General features: G+C 38.4%; 1 protein-coding gene across 2 annotated transcripts in view; it reads left to right on the top strand.

The window, feature by feature from the left end:
* Positions 1-1,745: 1,745 nt before the first annotated feature.
* Positions 1,746-19,493, top strand: part of LOC134535996 (phosphofurin acidic cluster sorting protein 1) — a 176,414-nt gene continuing 158,666 nt past the window's right edge. For both annotated transcript variants that reach the window (XM_063375481.1, XM_063375480.1), the window contains exon 1: positions 1,746-1,924. In XM_063375481.1, the coding sequence (XP_063231551.1) occupies positions 1,767-1,924 (158 nt within the window). In that variant the 5' untranslated portion in view covers positions 1,746-1,766. The remainder of the gene's footprint in view (positions 1,925-19,493) is intronic.

The following is a 19,493-nucleotide window of genomic DNA, read 5'->3' as shown; positions in this document are numbered from 1 at the left end:
TTATCTTCCCAAACTTTTATTTATTTAATTTAGGATAATTGTTTTTATTGCGTATTCAGTTTATATCAAACTTTAATAATCAAGATCTCCAAAATCAAAATGTATATTGATTTTGATACAGTTTCGCATCACAAACACATTCAAATGCTTACTTTATTTTAATATTTTACGTTAAAATGCAATTGAATAGGTATGTTACACAGTACAATAATTGTACTGTGTAACATATTCAATTGTTTTTTTCTCTGGAACAAAATTCCTGCAAGTTTTTTACATATTTTAAAATGAATTAAATTGTGGAAATTATACATCTATGCATTACAAAAAATCCAAAACCTCTCTTAGTTTTTATATTTAACGTTAAAATACAACTGGTTACGCAATAAGGATTTTTTTTTGTAGTTCTAGGCGATTAAGAATAGGAATTTTTTTTGTGTGGTGGGGAAAGGGTGGTAAGGGGGGGGGGGTTAACGATCACCCCCATTACCCTTCCCATAGGACCACCACTGTGTGCTAGCAGATTACTGGATAACAATGAATGATCCTGGCGAGAAGAGTTGGGTGAGGCAGAACAAATCTGTCATGGAAGAAATGGGTACATGCAGGGCCGGCGCGTCCATATAGACGAACTAGGCAACCGCCTAGGGCGCCAAGTAGCTGGGGGCGGCGTAGCACGACACATAACAGCTGATATAATAGGTTTGACGTTTAACGATTATTGAAACTAGATGAAAATGGATTTTTGTAACAGTTTGGAATGTTTATATTGATATAAGTAATTATTTAAAGTCCACGGTGACCTGTTTATAATTTGTAATTAGTAAAAAAGTAAAAAAAAAAAAACACAAGCCTGCTTACATTTGATTGTTGACAAAATCTTAGGCTTGCGTGATGTATTTTGAGGCAAGAAAAAAATTTTTTCGGGTGTCCGGCCGGAGGGCCTAGGGCGCCAATTGACCTTGCACCGACCCTGGGTACATGGGCCTTTCGGCCCGAATTAATTTTGACGCGGCTTTCTAGTTTTGAGATACCAGTGGCGCTTAACACTATGCCATAACAAAAATAAAATTTAATGATAGATGCGCAATTTTCATTACATACCCTGAAACAGGTATGTTAGTAGTCTAAAAGCCGCGAAAATGTACACAGCATTAAAAAAATTTAAATGAACTTACAAATTAAATGAGGTAACGTTATTAAGTTAATAGCCTTTGCCCACTCTACATAATTAATACATTATTACATAATTAAATTATTTATAATTATTGCATGATCATATTATGTTTATTATTAAATTATTATAATTTTAAACGATTATTGCATATTTATTTAATTTTATAACAAACGCATCGGTGCCTTTCGAGGACATAGGACAGTTACATCATTGAATTAAACACATAACAAATATACATCTTGATGAAGTCTAAAGTATAATGCATGCAATGACCTTTTCTATAAAATAAACGGGTGGGAGGAAAAATGTAGTTTATGAACAAGTTGCCTAATTCAAAATCTACTCTTGGACACTCTCAAAGACTATGTAAGACACTCTGAAGTCTCAACTGATAATAATTATACCTATACAGCAAAAAAATGTAACTTGAGCCTTCGATGTTGTTATAGTTGACAAACTGCGGGCTAGAGACCGCAACCTACGTTGTTCTTTTCAGTTACAAGGTTACGCGCTAGATGGCAGTGGCGTGAGTAGTTCCAGTAAGTCAAACAAGCGATTGCGCGCTCCCTGCACTCTGCAGGAGGAGTAACGAATGAGTCAGTTTGGAGGTGGAAGTCGTGTGTCATTTAGTGATGTAAACATGGCGGAGAAGATGGGTAAACCACCCACTGCGGTGGGCATGAAACCTGTCCCGATGAGGTTGTTCGCGACCCTCGATGTGGACAGAACACCGCCCAACTGCATTTCTAGGTACGTGCGATATAGAACTTCTATTTACTGTCGTGGACATTTTTTTCTTCATTAGTTGCACGTGCATTTTTTTTTTGTTCTGCCGGTCCTAGTGCGTGTCACATCCGTCCGTTGACATCGTCGGTGAACTGAAACTTTGAAAGTTTGCGGTCAGAATTAACATACGTAGTGAATAGTTTAATGTCACTTACATTTAGGATATAAAAAACCAGTTCGTGTAAATAGGTTTACGCCCTAATCAGATCCGTAAAGCCAATGACGTATATTTGGTTTTTGAAATGTGGGATGGGCTCGTGTTATCATAGTTGTGATATGCAAGCTGCTGTGTCGCATGTAACGAAAATAACAATTGGTTGCTATGTGTTGGGAAGATAGTATATTTGGAATCCATTAATTACGAATTCAAATACTCTTATATTTAATATGTTTGCACGACATATATTTTGTGGGTTAATTAGGATCGTTTCTTACCATATCAATAATTTAAATTTATTTTATGTAATACTTTTGCTAGTTTTATTAATGACGTTAAAACGTTTTCATGCTTATTGAAACAATCAATGTGAGTAAAAAAAAAATATATATATATGTACAACTTCACTGGCAAATTCATGTTAGCAAATGATTGTAAGAAAAGGAATTATGTTTTCTGCCTGTGAGATTTAGTAAAAGTTTCGTTTCACGTAGTCTGTCACAAGTTTATCCCGCGATTCTGAAGGCATGATCCTGATGGTATGATTCTGTATACATTGATCCTGTGGAGCATGAAGCTAGCTGTTTTAATTTACTGTAGGTCCACATTTTGGAAAGTCAGGGAAAAAGTCAGTAAATTGGAATTAGGTAAAGTCAGGTAATTCACTTGAAAGCCTGAAACCAGTAACAGTAATTTGAGAGGCAATGTCAAGCCGTCACCCAAAATGTGGAAATTATTGTTTTTTTTTTTTTTTATGTTTTAGTGCTTAGTCATACATAAAATTTTTTTGGCGTGAGCAAAGTTAAGTGAAATATCAAAAGAAATCTAGATAGTAGAGAGAAAGACTGTATCTAGGAATGGTAGAAGCTGAATTTTATTAATTTCGGAAAATTCTAAAATAATTGAGTTATTAGAAAAATTGCCAGGGTAATCAGTAATTTTGGTTAGGTACGGAAAGTCAGGGCAATTTTTGTTTCAGATTAGTCAGGACAGCGTGCTTTAGTATGTCGAAAGATCCTGACCAAAAAAAGACTAGAATATCAAAATTCAAACTTATAATGTCCGATTCTGTGGAATATTTTCTTATATATCATAATTCATTATATATTATTATATCACAGGTTTTGGTCATATCCAGGATCTGTCAACGTACTAAATTAAAACAGAAAGCATCATGTACCACAGGATCAATATATAGTCTACAGGATCATGCCATCATGATCATCATGAATAAACTTGGATACATGATACGGAACCTTTAACTCAGTGTTTTCTCAGTTCCCCCAACACATGCTCGTTCTCTTATCACTTATATAGTTTCTAATGACCCCGATTTCTAAGAGACTTCAAGTATTTATTCATTCACACAATCTAATTTCCTAGTATAGGACGTGTAGGCCTACTTAAAAAAAAAAATTGTCTGTCTGCAATGTGGGTAACGTGAAAACTACTCCTATTTTCAATTATATAATGTTTGGCATGTTAATGTCGTTAGTTTTGAAAAGTATGGTTTAAAGCATTTATTTAAAATTAAATCAGCCTTTATAAAATTTAATTACTTAAACTTTATTATTAAATCAAGAAAAGTATTGTTGCAACCAGTGAAGTATAAGTTATCAGGTACACAAGGGCCTATATTATTATTTAAGAAACGCACTTTATATGAATAGTGGGCTTTAAAATAACATTAAATTAATATATCTTTAAAATTATTAAACTGTTTATATAAATTTTTATTAAAGATTCAGAAAACAAGCAATATATTTATTTTTCTGTTCATTTTTTTTGCAAGCCAGTGAGATATTCAAAATGTAATTTTTAATTAAAAAATTTAATATGATACAATGTAAATTACATTCATAGTGGCTTATACAGTAAAAAAAAAAAGTTCTGATTACGGAATAGAAGTATAACCTGTCAACTACGGTTATTACATAAGCAGAAATAAGTATTATAAGATTTGTTGTTCGTATATCATCTGCAGTCAGCTTAAAACAGTACGCTATTTAAAGATTATTAATGTTGCCCATTGCTCATTAACAATAAATCATTTGCGATTTCTGCGCTATCTAGCGGCAAAGAACCACCCATCTTTCTGTTCCGGCTACATTGTTCACGTCATCTTGACGCGCTTCCTCGCTACTCTTGTTCGTGTAAAAACATTTTTAACCGCAGGATATAGGTTTCTTGCAGAAACATTTATACTTTTTAATAAAATATGGCCCAATTTGTATTCCCACGTCTCAATATCCATGACTAGTTGTTTTTCAATACATAATCATCTTTGGCTCCTCAAATCGCGACATGAATTTACATAGATGCCCATCTAATGCAATGCACAAAAATAGGCTTTTAGAATTTTTTTTTTTTAAAAATCTACCTTTACATTCAAACAACACATGAGCACAGAAACATTAACTTAAATGTTGGTACTTAAGCACAAACGTTTACCAAGGTCTCCCGATTCCTTTACATTTGAGGCGATACTCATGATCTAATAATTATACATTCCAGTTATAATTTTAAATACATCAGACAGGCATGTGCAAAACACGCATATCTTTTAACGAGCGAAGGATTTTTTTTTAATGGACACCTACGTAACGGCGTAACATTTGTTGATTCACGTCTTTTTTTAGAAACTTTTGTAAAATGGTTTCTTCAACACTAAGAGTCAAAAATAAACACATTTATAAAGTATCTGATTGTGATTGACATTATGGTGTTGGTACAGACTTGTACGATTATGTTCAATGAGCACATCGTAGGACCTGTGTGAATGTGGTGACAGCCCCCTTGACTCTGACCACCCCTCGTTCACGTGGGTGACCCACATGCGACGGGAACCTCGCAACACCTGAACAGGAATTCGGCGCGCGCGTCCCGCATCGGCTAAATATACACGCGCCCTCTCTGCGGTCTTCCTTCTTCTTGGGGCCTCGCGGGCGGACGGGAGGTCTCGGGTTCGACCCGGAGATATCCCCAGCTTTCCCGCCGCGTCTTGAGACATTAGCGGGGCTTCGTGAATTTGATGTAAGCTTTTGGACATACGCCATTGCTAAGCACATGTAATGTCTGTAGAAGAAAACTACAAAAAACCAAAAGACAAAAAAGACAGATTAAGAAAAAATTACTGTTGTCAACAGGATATATACACCACATAATATTCCATAACAGGAATATGGTCAACAAACAAAAGAAAAACAAAGAAAATGGACTAAGAGAACGAAAAAACCCACTACAAATGATGAATTGAAACCCCCCCCCCCCCCCACTAAACTGTTACGCTGATTTTTTTTTGGGTTCAATTCATCATTTGTGGGTTTTTTTTTTAGTTCTCTTAGTCCATTTTTCTTTGTTTTTCTTTTGTTTGTTGACCATATTCCTGTTATGGAATATTATGTGGTGTATATATCCTGTTGACAACAGAAATGTTTGCTTAAATTGTGTTTTTTGTCTTTTGGTTTTTTGTAGTTTTCTTCTACAGACATACATGTGCTTAGCAATGGCGTATGTCCAAAAGCTTACATCAAGTCATGCAGTCCCATTGCACAAATCTTTCAAAGATAATATGGGGCTTCATGAAGTGTAACATCTCAGCCCTCGGTACACAGCATTTGGCATAAGAGAAATTTCGCGAATGGAACGGAAATGTATAATCACGGTGCTGCCATCTGTGGCGGGTGGCGCCAACCAAAGTTTAAAAAAAAAAAGCTAAGGTGAAACTTTATAGTATTAACTGTTTAGTGAATTTTAACAAAATGAGCAGTATTTAAAGAAAAATTCTTTGTCTATAATCGTGTCCAAAGCCGGACGGGGTTTAGTATTTTTTTCAAGTCTTTTTCGCTTTTATCGGAGCCGTTTCATTTAGATAGCTTAAAACTTATGTCTGGCTAATCAAATGATTCAGTAGTCGACGTAGCTGCTCCGGCAGCGAATTCTAGCGGCGGGTGCGGAAACTACGTGTGATTCGCGTCCAAGAAATGTAGTTGAAAAAACAATTTCCGTATATTTATCACGCTCGACATTATTTTGAAGAATCCCACGTTAAATTTCGTGTCCGAGTTTTGTATAATGGGTGTATTTGCAACATAACAAAAGTAATTTTCTCGTTACACGAGTTTAGATGTTACACATCCATGGCGTGTACTGAAAGACTCGGAGATTTTTTTTTTTAACTAGTAACTACTAAAATAAATGTTTCCAGCAGACAGGGAAAAAAAAATGGAAAGAGAGATGATACATGAAATTGAAAATGCGTCTTTTTGAAACCTGGAAAACATAGGGAAATTGACAATTGTTAGTAATCAAACAGGATAATTAATTTTTCTTACAAGTCTGTTTCTTAAATGTATTAGAACTGTTGTTTAAAAAAATAATATGTAATAGAAAACCTATAGGCCTTATATTTTCTTCATTGATTAAATTTAAGAGAAAATATATGAATAATATTATATTATAATAATATATTATATTGCTGTCATGATTTTAAGCATCTTTAAATTTAGTTAGCTACCCACCTGGTTATAATCAATAGTGTATAGTTTCAAAGTTTGATTAAATATAGGGTTGATACATGGATAAATGTTTTAATTATATTTTTTTTCTCAAGACGATGTAGGTACATGTACATTGTAAATATATTTTGTAAGTTTCATATTGGATTCCTTAGAAACTAGTTTTCCAAAATAAAACTTCGTTTCGTAACCCATTTTTGTGGCATTTACTAAGTGTAGGATTATAATATTTTTTTGTGATTTAAATTCTTGCTACTTTAGTTCAATCGAGTTACACTGTTAACTTGCCTCTGCACATGAATGATTAGTTTTATGTACTGCACGGGAGTTAATTTTACGTGGTGTTTACGATGATAGGAAACACTTATTCACCTTCATCACCCTTCCTCCACCCTCAATTTTATCACTTCTTCCTGTGTCACGCCCTTGCATCGAGCCGGCTATTTTCTTCCCCACTGCGAATTATAGGACTGCACCTGTAGCAGCGTATGGGGAAAAAATAATTTCAGGGGAGGGGGTTGGAACAATTTTTCCCGCCGTTTGCTTTCTAGTGGATTTTTTTTTAAGGCTTTTGGGGAGGGGTACATATCCCTCCGCCCCTTGTGTGCCCCTGTGCACCTCGTGTATCACCGCAGGGAGGTCGTTCACGCTCATGTATGGGCTGTTCGTGTCTCTGACGGAGTTCGTACATGATGCGATAAACGACGTGTTCGTGTATAGCTTTACGTTGCACGAACCCAAGATAGTAAGTTTGGAGTATGGCGGGTCCTTCCACTTGGGGCTCGTACGTGGTTCGTTCTGGAAGAGAGGGGACCTCAAAAGGCATGACCGCCACGACCACCTGTTTCGTCCGCATCGGCAGTGAAAATAATCCATCTTATTTATGGACGTACCTGTCGTGAGTTAGTACTGCGATCGACGGTTCAGTTTCCAGCCGAATGGCGGGGAACTTTGTGCCTGAAATTAATCGTTTGTAATATGCGGGTTAGGTTCCAAAATGAAACACCATTATACCCATCTGGATTGGATGTTCTCTTTTAAGGGTGTATGTCCCGTTCAAGGTCATTACTTGATATTTACGTTCTACGTGGTTAAACTTGCCGACTTTTTGAGTGGCGGAACTTTCACAAAATCAAAAAATATATATATATGGGGGAACTTTCCCCAGTGCCGGACACTTAATGCTAAAATGTGATGTCTTCAAAACCTGTTGACAAATAAAACAATTTTATATCGTAGGCAATATATGGGTACATGAGTTATAATGTTACACAAAAATAACCCGATTTAAACTATTTTTAATTGTGCAATTTTAAGATTACAAATACCTATTCCCAGTACCGGAAACCTTATTCTTAACATAAAAACACTATCAAAAAACAACATGCATCACACATCGACATCTAATACATACCTTTAAGTAACTGTATTTCTTCAGACAGATTATTTTTGTAACTGTTGGCAGTGTTCACACTCAAAGTATGCTATTTGGTCACCGTCATCACATGCAAAATAAGCCCAACCTTCGTAGGTGCAACATTGAACCCAATCCTCTTCAAAATACTCTCCACAAAGAACACACACAGTCTTTCTGTGCCCATTTTATCTTGCTTTTTTTTCCGTATCTTTAATTTTGAACTCGTCTACTTTTTGGGAAAGTATTTTCTGAGATAGACTCCTTTTTTTTTTTTTGTCTAATATTTGCCCTGCCCCATCTTTCACTTTCTTCTGATTTAGTTCTTCTTTCAGTTTTTTCTGTAGCTTAATTTCTTCTTTGTCTTCCAGCAATTTTTTATTGGGCGTAGAAGTCAAAATTTCACTTTTCTCTCCTCTCTTTTTCCTGGAAATGATCTTCCTCGTCATTTCACTAGCAATCGGGAAGATCTCAATGGCACTGCGGAATGCCTTGGAAGTGGAGGGAACAGCCATGTCAACAAAAGGTGTGTCCCGTTGTGGCACTGGTATGTTCACTTGCATGTTGGAAGTGGCAAGCGTTGCAGCTCTAGTCTCGGCTGGAAGCTGGCCAGATTCATAACACAGGGCTACTCTTGTATCTGGTTCTGTCACTGGACCTATACTGATGATAGTAGCTGGAAGAAAATCCATCTCAGTGAAAATATTTTTATACAGTACATTCGAAACCTGATTTTGCTAGATCCATTATACATATTTTTGAGAAAGCATTTCCTACCAATCCACAAATATCTTGTTCAGTAGCTTTTAACCCTTGTATCCCATACATGCTGCATTAAATGCATTTTTGAAAGTTGTGGGGTATGAGGGGGGGGGGGGGGTGGTAAACTCAAAATGTGAATATTATTTTCATTGGCATACATAATGACTTGCAGATTTTTATGAGTACTATGTCCATCCAATACTAACAACTGGACTGTGTTCTCATGGATGAACGTTTTCAACAAACGACTTCAACCATTTCAGAAATTCTGATACTGAAATCCAACCGCTTTCTTGAGCTTCAAAGGCGCTTCTGTTTGGTGCACTTTCCAACGAATATTTCAACTATGGCAAGGACTACAACCAAGTGGCGCGATCTACATGATTGATTTGTGTAACTACCTGCCTGTGACCGTCAAGTGCTGCTATCTAGGAAAGAAACTTGTAACCCTCTACTGTCCGGTACTGATAATTGTCCGGTACAGGGGAAAGTGTCCTATACTTAGCATACTTTTTGCGTAATTAACTGGCAGAGTTGAATTTTAAAAATTTGTGCAGTATGGATAAGGAGAATGGAATGGATTATAAACGTGGAACTTTTTAACCCCCGACGAAAACAGAGGGGTGTTATAAGTTTAACGTGTGTATCTGTATGTGGCATCGCAGCTCCTAAACGAAAGAACCTTTTGTTAAGAGGTTTTTTGAGGGGTAATTTCTCCTTAATTGCGTATATAGTTGTATTTTAGCATAACATATTAAAATGAAAAAGAAAATGGATTTGGATGTGTTTGCAATGCAAAGCTGTGTAACAAAATATTTTTTTTATTTTGAAAATATGTATGAAACTCTGAGGATCATTGTTCTCGGGAGCTGTATTGTCCCGTGTAACGTAGCCAATTGTATTTTAACATAAAAAAAATTAAGCAAGCAGTTGAATGTGTAGATATCAGGCACTAGACCAAACCGAAAGTCTTTTGAAACGAAATTTCGGAGATATGACTTTCGGTCTGATGCCTGTTCGGTCTATTGCCTGTTCGGTCTAGTGATTTTCGGCCTACTGCCGCGTTCCCGAATGTGTTTGTGATGCAAAACAATACCATAAACAAAATATATTTGATTTTGAAAATATGAGTTATAAAGACTTCGATACAACCATGTTGCGCAATAAGGAACAAATTACCGTTTTTGGAAGGTGTTAACTTTTGTACCTCACGGGTTTACATGCGGCACGTGCCACTTGCGTGCGTATGTTTTGGAGTGTTAGCGTAGTGGTAAGACTCACTCATATTCCAGAGGACTTGGGTTTGAGGCATTTCTTTCTATTCTCCGTGGCTACCGAAACCACTCCACGCTAATGCTAGGCTGGATACTAACTGTAAGCCATGGCCGATTCTTTCTTCCAGTATCCTGGTCTGTGCTGGCGTTACCGTCTGTGATGACCTCGCTGCTGACGAAGCATTAGGCCACAGTTTAAAATAATAATATACATAGTAATCAAAATATATTAAAAATAAATTTGGCTTTGGATATTGAGCCACGTCTTCATACAGTTTACCACTGTTAGTTCAGTTGCAGTAACTGACAGAACTGTCTTTTGGATTTCCCAAGTACCGAAGTTTCGCTCTGCCTTTCTCAACCTCGAAAGCCGGGATAGTTCATTGGGCGATGGCGTAATTTATTTATGAGTACACCTCCATGAGCGTGCTTGAAAAAAAAGGGGTAGGAGAGCCGTGTCGCGTATTTTTCTTTTTTCACGTGGGATTCGTGTGACGTCACAATCCACGCCCACGCGCGACCTTACGTACTTGGGCACACATACGGATGTGCAGAGCATCAGGAAAATCCACGCGTTTCAGTTTACAAAAAAAAAAAAAAAACATTTAAGAAACATCTGAGAGCGTGCGAGTAGTTCTGTTTTTGAATTCCGTCTTTAAACTGTATTTTTTTTAGAAGAAAGAAAATCACACAAATAAGTTTTAGGCATGGAACATCCGGTACATATTCTTGAAAGCGCTCAAAGGACTTTCGTTACACCTTCATCTTCATGCCTTATAATGTTACGGTTACCGCTCAAACCTAATAAACTGAGCACGAGTCCACAGCCTTGCGCTTAGAGACGACACCGCGCTAGAAGCTACATTGAGCGTCGCACTTATCATCGTCACTAACACAAACACACACACTCCGACCGCTCTCTCATCATAACAAACACCTTGCGATATCTTGTCGGATCAAACAGTGACGTCTAAGCTACACAATTTTTTTTTTCAATTAAATAAATTTGTTGTAACAGTAAAAAGTAATCTCATTGGTTGCCATCTGTTGCGGTCCGTACATTGTGGAGGCAGTGGACGGATAGTGAAACGTAAAAATATTGTGGTGGGAGGGGGGGGTCCTTGATCCTTTTCCGTTCCCGCGTCATTATGGAACGGGCCTCACCCCCTCCCTTGTCGCACGTCGCGGGATGCGTGTTCGTGACCAGCCCGTTAGGGTGAGGGGGGGGGGGGGGCAAGGGCGGAAACCCGACGACAGCCGGAAGCCGGACAGCCGCGCGGACAACCACGTCGCTCCTTCGTGGTTGAGCCAGGGGAATGTTTACTGTCACGGCGACAGTCGCGTCGCGTGTAGGTTGTCGCGACTGTGACTGCAAGTCGCATGGCCAGGCCACAGCCCGCGACAGCGAATATGCCGAAGTCACGTCGCTCTCTCATGGATTAGCGCCTGGTTTGTCGCGGGTCGCGTGTCGCTAAGAGTAGCGGCGTCGCTCTGTAGAGTGCTTTATCAGCGCGATGCGTTGTACAAGAGTGGTCAGTCTATTTTATTGCTCCCAAGTAGGGCACTTGCCAGTTTCTGTGTGTTTAAAACTATTACATTAATATGCCGAGTGTATTTTAAAAAATCGAGGATACATTTTATTTTTATTTTTAAAAATTCATAACTATTACAGAAAAAACATTTGCTTATTTAGAGAAATGCATAATTAAACGTGTAATATGAGCTATTATGGTTTCTCTGAGCATACATCATTTCAAATGTTTTATAAAATACATAATGATCAATGCCACGCTGTAAATATTAATAATATATGATTTGCTGGATAAAAGTAACGTAATAAAATAAGCTTTTCATTTTAGAAATAAAAAAATAAAAATAATCCACCAGTTCCATTGACGAAAAAACCATAATTAGGTAATTATTTTCTCAAATCTCTCACACTCACGTACATTACAAACAATGTTCTGTTTTGATGTCCTTCCGTGATACGTCGCGGCGACTTGGCTCTGCGACTTCCATGTCGCTGGTCCATGGGCGTCGCAACCGGGGTGGACGGGGGGGCACACGTCCCCCCTCAATAATAAAAGTCTTCAATTTCGTCCCCTCCAATAATATATTTAGTTTCGTAGTTTCTCCTGATGTTTAAATTAATGATTTTGTGTAGATATAGCACCAGCAGATATGCTAACTGTGTTTTTACAAAATTGTTATCTGAAAATATTTTTTATAAAAAATAAATTATATATTGCAATTAACTATAATTAGAAAATTTAGGAAAGAAAAATGCCTAAAAACCTCCTTTTTGCACCTTCAAACCCCAAATTTTCCCGGGGGAGAACCCTCGGACCCCCCGCTTTTTTTCCCCCTAGGGAATGTATATTCCTCAACAACTAAATCAATTGAAGTCCCCCCTAAAAAAACATATCCTTGCGACGCCCATGGCTGGTCGCGGGCACTAGGTTGAGCGGGTCCGCCCCTCTGGAGTGGAATTGTTGCGGTCGGTGGGGAACTTCCTGTCTGCCTCGTGGGCTGTGAGGTCCCCGGATCACGCGCGAATATGCTCGCTGCAGGACTCTTAGAACACATTTCATTCAGATGTCACGATTCGATGTCTCAGGGAATAGAACATTCGAGAATGCTTCTACGGTTGAGTACATACTTGGCTCGCGGTGCGCAGGTTTGGTCGCCTCTGTTCATCAGCTTCTTTCGTACAGACGACAACCACGCTGGCGAGGCCCATTACTTTAAAGTTACATTCGTTTCGAATATATTATGATCCTTTAAAATAAATTATTGTATTTTACATTTTACGAAGAACCCTGGTTGCACCCCATTCAGAGACATTCGTGAAATTACGGTTGCTGTGTTTACTCAATTTGAAAACTTAATTACAAAAAAATATAAAGTCTTGTATGTGTATTAATAAAACTTCCAAAAAAAAAAACTACATGTCTTCCTTCGTACCCGGGAGTCGGAATGTGGTATAATTTATACGAAGAGCCCAGTGGCGAACACAGGAATTTTTTTTTTTCGGGACAGTTACATTATCATTCTCAACATGCGCCACTTCCTGTGTGGTTTGTAGTTCCAGGTGTTGTAACAGCTCGCCTCGCATCGCTCAGAATAACGTACTGCCTTCATCGAGATCTCGCACATTATTTTCCATATCTTCAAGAAGAGATATATCACCCCTCTGCCCTTCCCCCCTGCCCTAGCCCCTGGAACAGAGATTCAACTGGCGGCCAGCGACATATTTTAACGCGGTTCGCGTGAACAATCTTGCAGTAAAGCGATATTATCAATTAATTATCCGTCGTTCTTAGCATAAGTAGAATAAACTGTCAGACACTATAATAAAGCCACGATGTTCGTATAAAAAATAGAAAAATAAAAGTATTTTGATTTAGTAATATTAGTAATTTCGTGGTGTCTAATTTTTCTTGGATTTAAAGTGTTTTTTTTTTTGTAAATTTTGAGAGAATTATGTTAAGTTCCTTCATCACATGCCGCACCAATAATGTATTCATTGGTTGCTCTACATAATATTACGACACTAAAATTTATTGTAATAAATTAAATATTTATTCTTGTGTGTCTGACCCTCGGATTTATTACTTAAGTAAAATCTCACCCTCGAAAAGAGTGAAGTCTGCTGACCTAAAAGAACTTTCGTTTATTTCGTTAAAAAAAAAGTCGAATTTATGTTTGGGCTTATGACTGCATAAAATCTTTATAAAGCGATCTCAGAATGCACCAATCGTAGCACCGTTCGTGGAAGAGGGACCTTCGGGAACCTAGAAGCCCGAGCAAACCACGTGTTGGGAATAACGCAAATTAGCGGAATTCCGCTCCCAGCTGGGTACGTAATGTTTCCTCGCAAGCGTTCAAAGTTAGTTTTGGCACGGATTTCCGGCTCGGACGTACGGGGAAAGGTGGGGAGGAGGATGAGTGGGGGTAGCCCCCAACCAAGACATTATGTGATTTTGCGCTTCGCTGAATCAGATGCTAGACAAGCCAGTGAAAAATACGTACCACCTGGGCCTCTGAACACACGGAAATTAAACGTCAAAAACGCGCTTTCAAAAAAAAATTAATTTTCCGCCAATTACACACGCACATGTTTCTGTATGTACGCCTATTTAATTTGTGGTTTAGTTCGTGTTTTTTTATAACGGCTTTTAGTTTTGTGTCCATCCGTAGTGCAGCAGAGTTTGCAAGCTCTACATTCAGTTCAAGAATCAATGGCTGGACTCTGGTACGAGACGGAAAAATAATTTTTAAAGTTCCTAGTTGCTCCCCATCAGATGCAAGCTCCCGAAACATCGCAGTGTTTCGTGTTAAAAAGCCTGCTGTGTTCGTCCGTCCTGTTGCTGTGTCGTTCAGATTGTCTGTTTAGCGTCGCAATTGTGTTCGTCTGTCGCTGTTGCCCGGAGTTGCTGTTTTTCTGTACTTAACTGTTGATTTTTCAACTGCTCGCCTTTGTCAGCCTACTGTGTCATTGTTTGACTAAATTCCCTGTACGGAATTCTCTGTGTTGTTCAAGCATATTTTACATCGGCAAATAATGACTTGGTTTCAGTTTGTTGGCCATTCCTGTCCGTCCCCCCGTCCCCCCAAGAAAAGAGGCATAAGCGAACTACGGCGTATGTACGATTCTTTAATGTCAAAAGAATCACTCTGTACACTAACGTGACTCTCTGGGGGGGACGCACCACAACGCCGAAATAACTAACGCCGAAAAATGTCATTGCAGGACTGCCACAAAGGTTAGGTTAGGTTAGGTTAGGTTAGACTAGGTTAGACTAGGTTAGGTTAGACTAGGTTAGGTTAGACTAGGTTAGGTTAGACTAGGTTAGGTTAGACTAGGTTAGGTTAGACTAGGTTAGGATAGGATAGGCTAGGTTAGGTTAGATTGTGATAATTCGGCGTTAAGGTACATTCAAGAAACACACACAAATTCATTCAGTTGTTATTTCGGTGTTATGGTACACAGCAGTTTTCTAGCTGTCGGCGTTGTGGTCAATTTTGACATTCGGCGTTATGGTATTTCGGCGTTGTGGTAACTTCCACTCTCTGACCACAGTGGCCAGACGGGGTGACGTCACGCGGCGGCGCCACTCGGCGGCAGATGCGATCGTCACGTGTCGGCATACCATCAATCATCGCCGGAAGTGGGGGGCCTGCGTGCCCGCGACGCCTCGCTGGTGCGTCGATCGTGGTCGGAGCGGGGAGACAGTCGCTCACCAGTGACTCACGGGAACAATCGTCGGTAGCGGCTCCCTTCTCCCGTTTTCTGTCATGCCGTCCGCCCGGGCGCACATAACGTTGCGCAGAGCTTCAGGAAAAAACGACGCGATTTGAAAACTACTCGAGATATCCGAGTGGCGTCTGTTCGCGAAAAGCATTTAAGGATTCGCTGAGGGCCTGTTTCGGATTAACTTTTTAAACTGTATTTTTTGAAGAGTTAAAAAGGTTAAAAAGGCGTGTATTCAGATTGATCTTTAGGCATAAAACAACCGGTACAGATTCTTTAAAGCACTTGAGGGACTTGCATTACACCTTTACCTTCCTTCTTTTCTATGCCATATAATGTTACGGCCGCTGCTTAAATTTCACAGTTGTCCTATGGACGACGAGAAGACAACGCACCAGTTCAGAGCCTTGCGATTAGAGGCGATACCGCGCTAGAAATACCAGCGAGTATCGCGCTTATCACCCTCCCTTACTAACACACAACTTTAACGTGTCCAGATTGTCAGGGGTTAATTTTAATTCCATAAAATAGTGTCTAATAACAAGTGTTATTACCGTTGTCATTTCCTTAAATGAATTCAATGGCAATAATTTCACTGGGCTATTATTTGTAGCAGCTACTATTAATTTCAGGGGTTCCGTTAAATCATACGCTATGCTTTAACGAAAAAAAATTTTAAAATTAAACTATGGAAAATATCTATGGCCTAGATGCTGTTTATTAGGGATAGATGAGGGCCCTATATGGCCGTGATCACGTACACTTTGAAGCGTAAACGTATGTGCCCATGTGGAGGATCATGGGTTCCATCCCACGCACCTGAATGACTCACTCAGTTTGCAAGTGGTTCGGAGCCCGTTCGGAGTTCTTGGTGAGCCCGTCTTTTTCAGCCTCTGGTCGTGTGACGTCAAACCATATCAACATAAACAAAAAATAAAGGAAGGCAATTTCAGATTTTTGGACGCATGAAAACTAGGTAACATTTTATTGCGGAATGAAACAAGATAAATAGCACTAGTTGTAAGTGAAGTCTCGACTTGTATTGAATTACAGATGTTAAGTGCAGAATTTGCCTTCTCTCTATATTCTCTCTCGGTCTCACTCTCTCTCTCTCTCTCTCTCTCTCTCTCTATATATATATATATATATATATATATATATATATATATGTATATATAATGTGTGTGTGTATTTATTTATTCGATGTGTGATATGCGCCGCACATATTGATCTAGGAACAGCAAACAAAATAACTACCTTTTGTTTTAATGTTTGGTTTTAATGCTCTGCTTGATGGCGATTCGTAATGTTCGTTAGTGTGGCACACTCGGTTCACCGGTGTAAAAAAGAAAGGAATAAATAATGTTTATTATTCAGATATAGTTCACTTTATAAAGTGCCTTATTTTTTAAGTTATTTATTAGTGTTTTCACTATGGTCAAATTTCTTCTGAAGACCTAGCAGCATAATTTGTGTTTATCTAGCTTACCCCGGAAGCATAAAACACTATGTCACATAAAACATATTTTTTCATGAGAGCAGTTTAAACAATTTTAAATAGGGCTTCACTTATTACCTAGCTATGTTTTACCCAACATATGTGAATTTTCGACATTTCGTAGATCTTAGTGTAGTATCAACTAGAAAGAAATCCAACCAGTGGTCAAGTTTATGGTTGAAAGTGCATTTTGCCCAAAAGTGGACATTTGTTTCTTATGCGTCCGAGGTACATATATTAAAGATATATAGTTACACATATTTAGACTGAATGTAAGAACTTAAATGCACGGAAGTTCAAAAAAGGCAGCAGTTCTGCGCAGTACACAGACATAATAACTGTGTTCTGTGGAGGAGTGGAGTTGGTGTGCTCTGGAACGGGTCGTTACCACAACGCCGAACGTACAATAACGCCGAATGCCAAATTGACCGCAACGCCGACAGCTAGAAAACTGCTGTGTACCACAACGCCGAAATACAGTAACGCCGAAAAATCTTGCTGCGGGGAAGGGGGGGGGGGGGGCACAGGAGAAAAATGAAAAACAACTGAATGAATTTGTGTGCTAACCTTACCTAACATAACCTTTGTGGCAGTCCTGCAATGACATTTTTCGGTGTTAATGTATTTCGGCGTTGTGGTACACAGCAGTTTTCTAGCTGTAGTCAATTTGGCATTCGACGTTATGGTTTTCGGCGTTTTGGTGCGTCCCCCTCTGGACTGAAGTCCAGTCGACCGACGCAAGCGACTTCGGCAGTTAGGCGGACGCGTCGCTCAAAGTGGAGCACGTTAATTAAGTGGTATTGCGTACACGCGCGTTGCTATTTCGCAAGCGAATAAATAAGCTGGAGCGCCGGGTCGCTGCGCTCATCTTTATTGAAGCCACGTGATTATCAGGACAAGTACGTGTACCGGGTGTCCCACAACTCAGTGTCAAGCCGAGACCAGTTGATAAGCAAATTAATCAGGGTCTGAATCAAGAGAAATAAAATTCAAAATAGTATCGCAGTTTTGGAGTCATAGGCATTAAAAAAAAGTTTTTAAATCCCCTCCAACAATCACATTATTAGACACCGACAAAAACGTTTTTTGCTACGCAATCATAAATAACCCTACTATTGATAATAATTAGGTATCAAAATAATGTTATACACGCTATACTTCTATGGAAAAAAAAATCTTTATACGACTTATGCGGCAACAATTTTTAATCGGGTAACTTTGACTATTCAAACTATTCAAAAAAATTACTGTACTATCTTAGCAAGTTATTTGCTTTAGCTAAGTTGGCAAAGTATTTTTTAACGGCATGACTGGTCAAATTTACCCGATATAATTTTTGCCGCTTAAGTCTTCCAAATATTCCCCCCTTAAAGTATAGCATGTTTCTTTTTATTTTAAATTGTTATCAATGTCAGGGTTATTTATGATTTCGTATCACCAATTTATAGGCACACCATCTAATAAATTGGTGCAAGTTGGGGATTTAAAAACTTTTGAAAAACAAATTGCCTATAGCTCGAAAACTAAGACGCTTTTTGAATTTTGGTTTTTTGATTCAGAATCATAATATACTGACCTCTGAACTACTCTCGGCTTGACGTTGAGATATGGGACATCCTGTAGAATACGTCGCGTAAAGTGCCTGTGCGTCGCGTGTCAGTGTTTTTTTTTTTTTGCGTGATTAAATTTGACGCAACTGTATTTCCAACATTGGAAAGACAATAATAACAATGTGTAACAATTTATTTCTTATATTTGTATCCACACTCTTGACAGCTTGATTTTTGTTACTTTGTCATAAAAAAAAATTTGTGGTTGGTAGAATCAAAAGTCCCAGCGTTGACTAAGTACTGATGGCTTTCGCACTTAAAACAAATTAAAAAAATCACATTTTCTTTAGGCTTTAACCGAGGCCATCATAGTTATATGACGTTTTAATTAAAATTACTCTTTTTTCACATTAAATTTCCTCCTAATTTTTTCTCAGTAGATATAGATTTAAGATAGCGGCAATTGAGTCAGGAATGTATATAGTAATTAATAAATTATTTTTAAGTACGAAATATTAAAATTTTTGGAATTTCTTAAATAATTTTAATAGTTTTATTTTTCAGTGTAATTTTAAAGACAAATTAAAGAAATGCCAAACAAAATACGGCGATAAGAATGGCGACCTGTTATTGAAACCACGTCCATAATCGTGCCACAGAAGGTACCTACTAGCTCTGTTTCCAAGTCCGACTTATTAGCACGCGTCAGAACGTGGCAGATATTAATTTTGAAAGGCTCGTCTTGATTGCAGTGTTTTACCGAGAGCGTTGCGCAATTATTTCCTTTATTATTTCTATTTTGATGGCAACTGTAAAGTAGTCTTTGATGACAAGCATACTGGTCGGTGAAGTTTGCGGCGATTGATTTTCCCTGTTTCACGCTCGACCCTCGTCACAAATGCACGAGCTTCCGCCCTGATCGATGTCCGACCGGAAGTTGGATGTTCGAACGTCATTAATGTGCAATTTACATCGACTTCCCCTCTGCTGTTCTGCTGTGTTGTTGGGCTTACAAACGATAGGTTAGTCGTTCTGTTTTGCATTTTATCGAGCACGAGCGAAAGTATGTCGTCGTTTAGCCTGACATTTTTAAAGAGATTATTGTTT

Source organism: Bacillus rossius, chromosome 10, assembly GCF_032445375.1.
Source record: "Bacillus rossius redtenbacheri isolate Brsri chromosome 10, Brsri_v3, whole genome shotgun sequence".
Classification (NCBI taxonomy): Eukaryota; Metazoa; Arthropoda; class Insecta; order Phasmatodea; family Bacillidae; genus Bacillus; species Bacillus rossius.
This window is presented reverse-complemented; position numbering and strand designations above follow the sequence as displayed.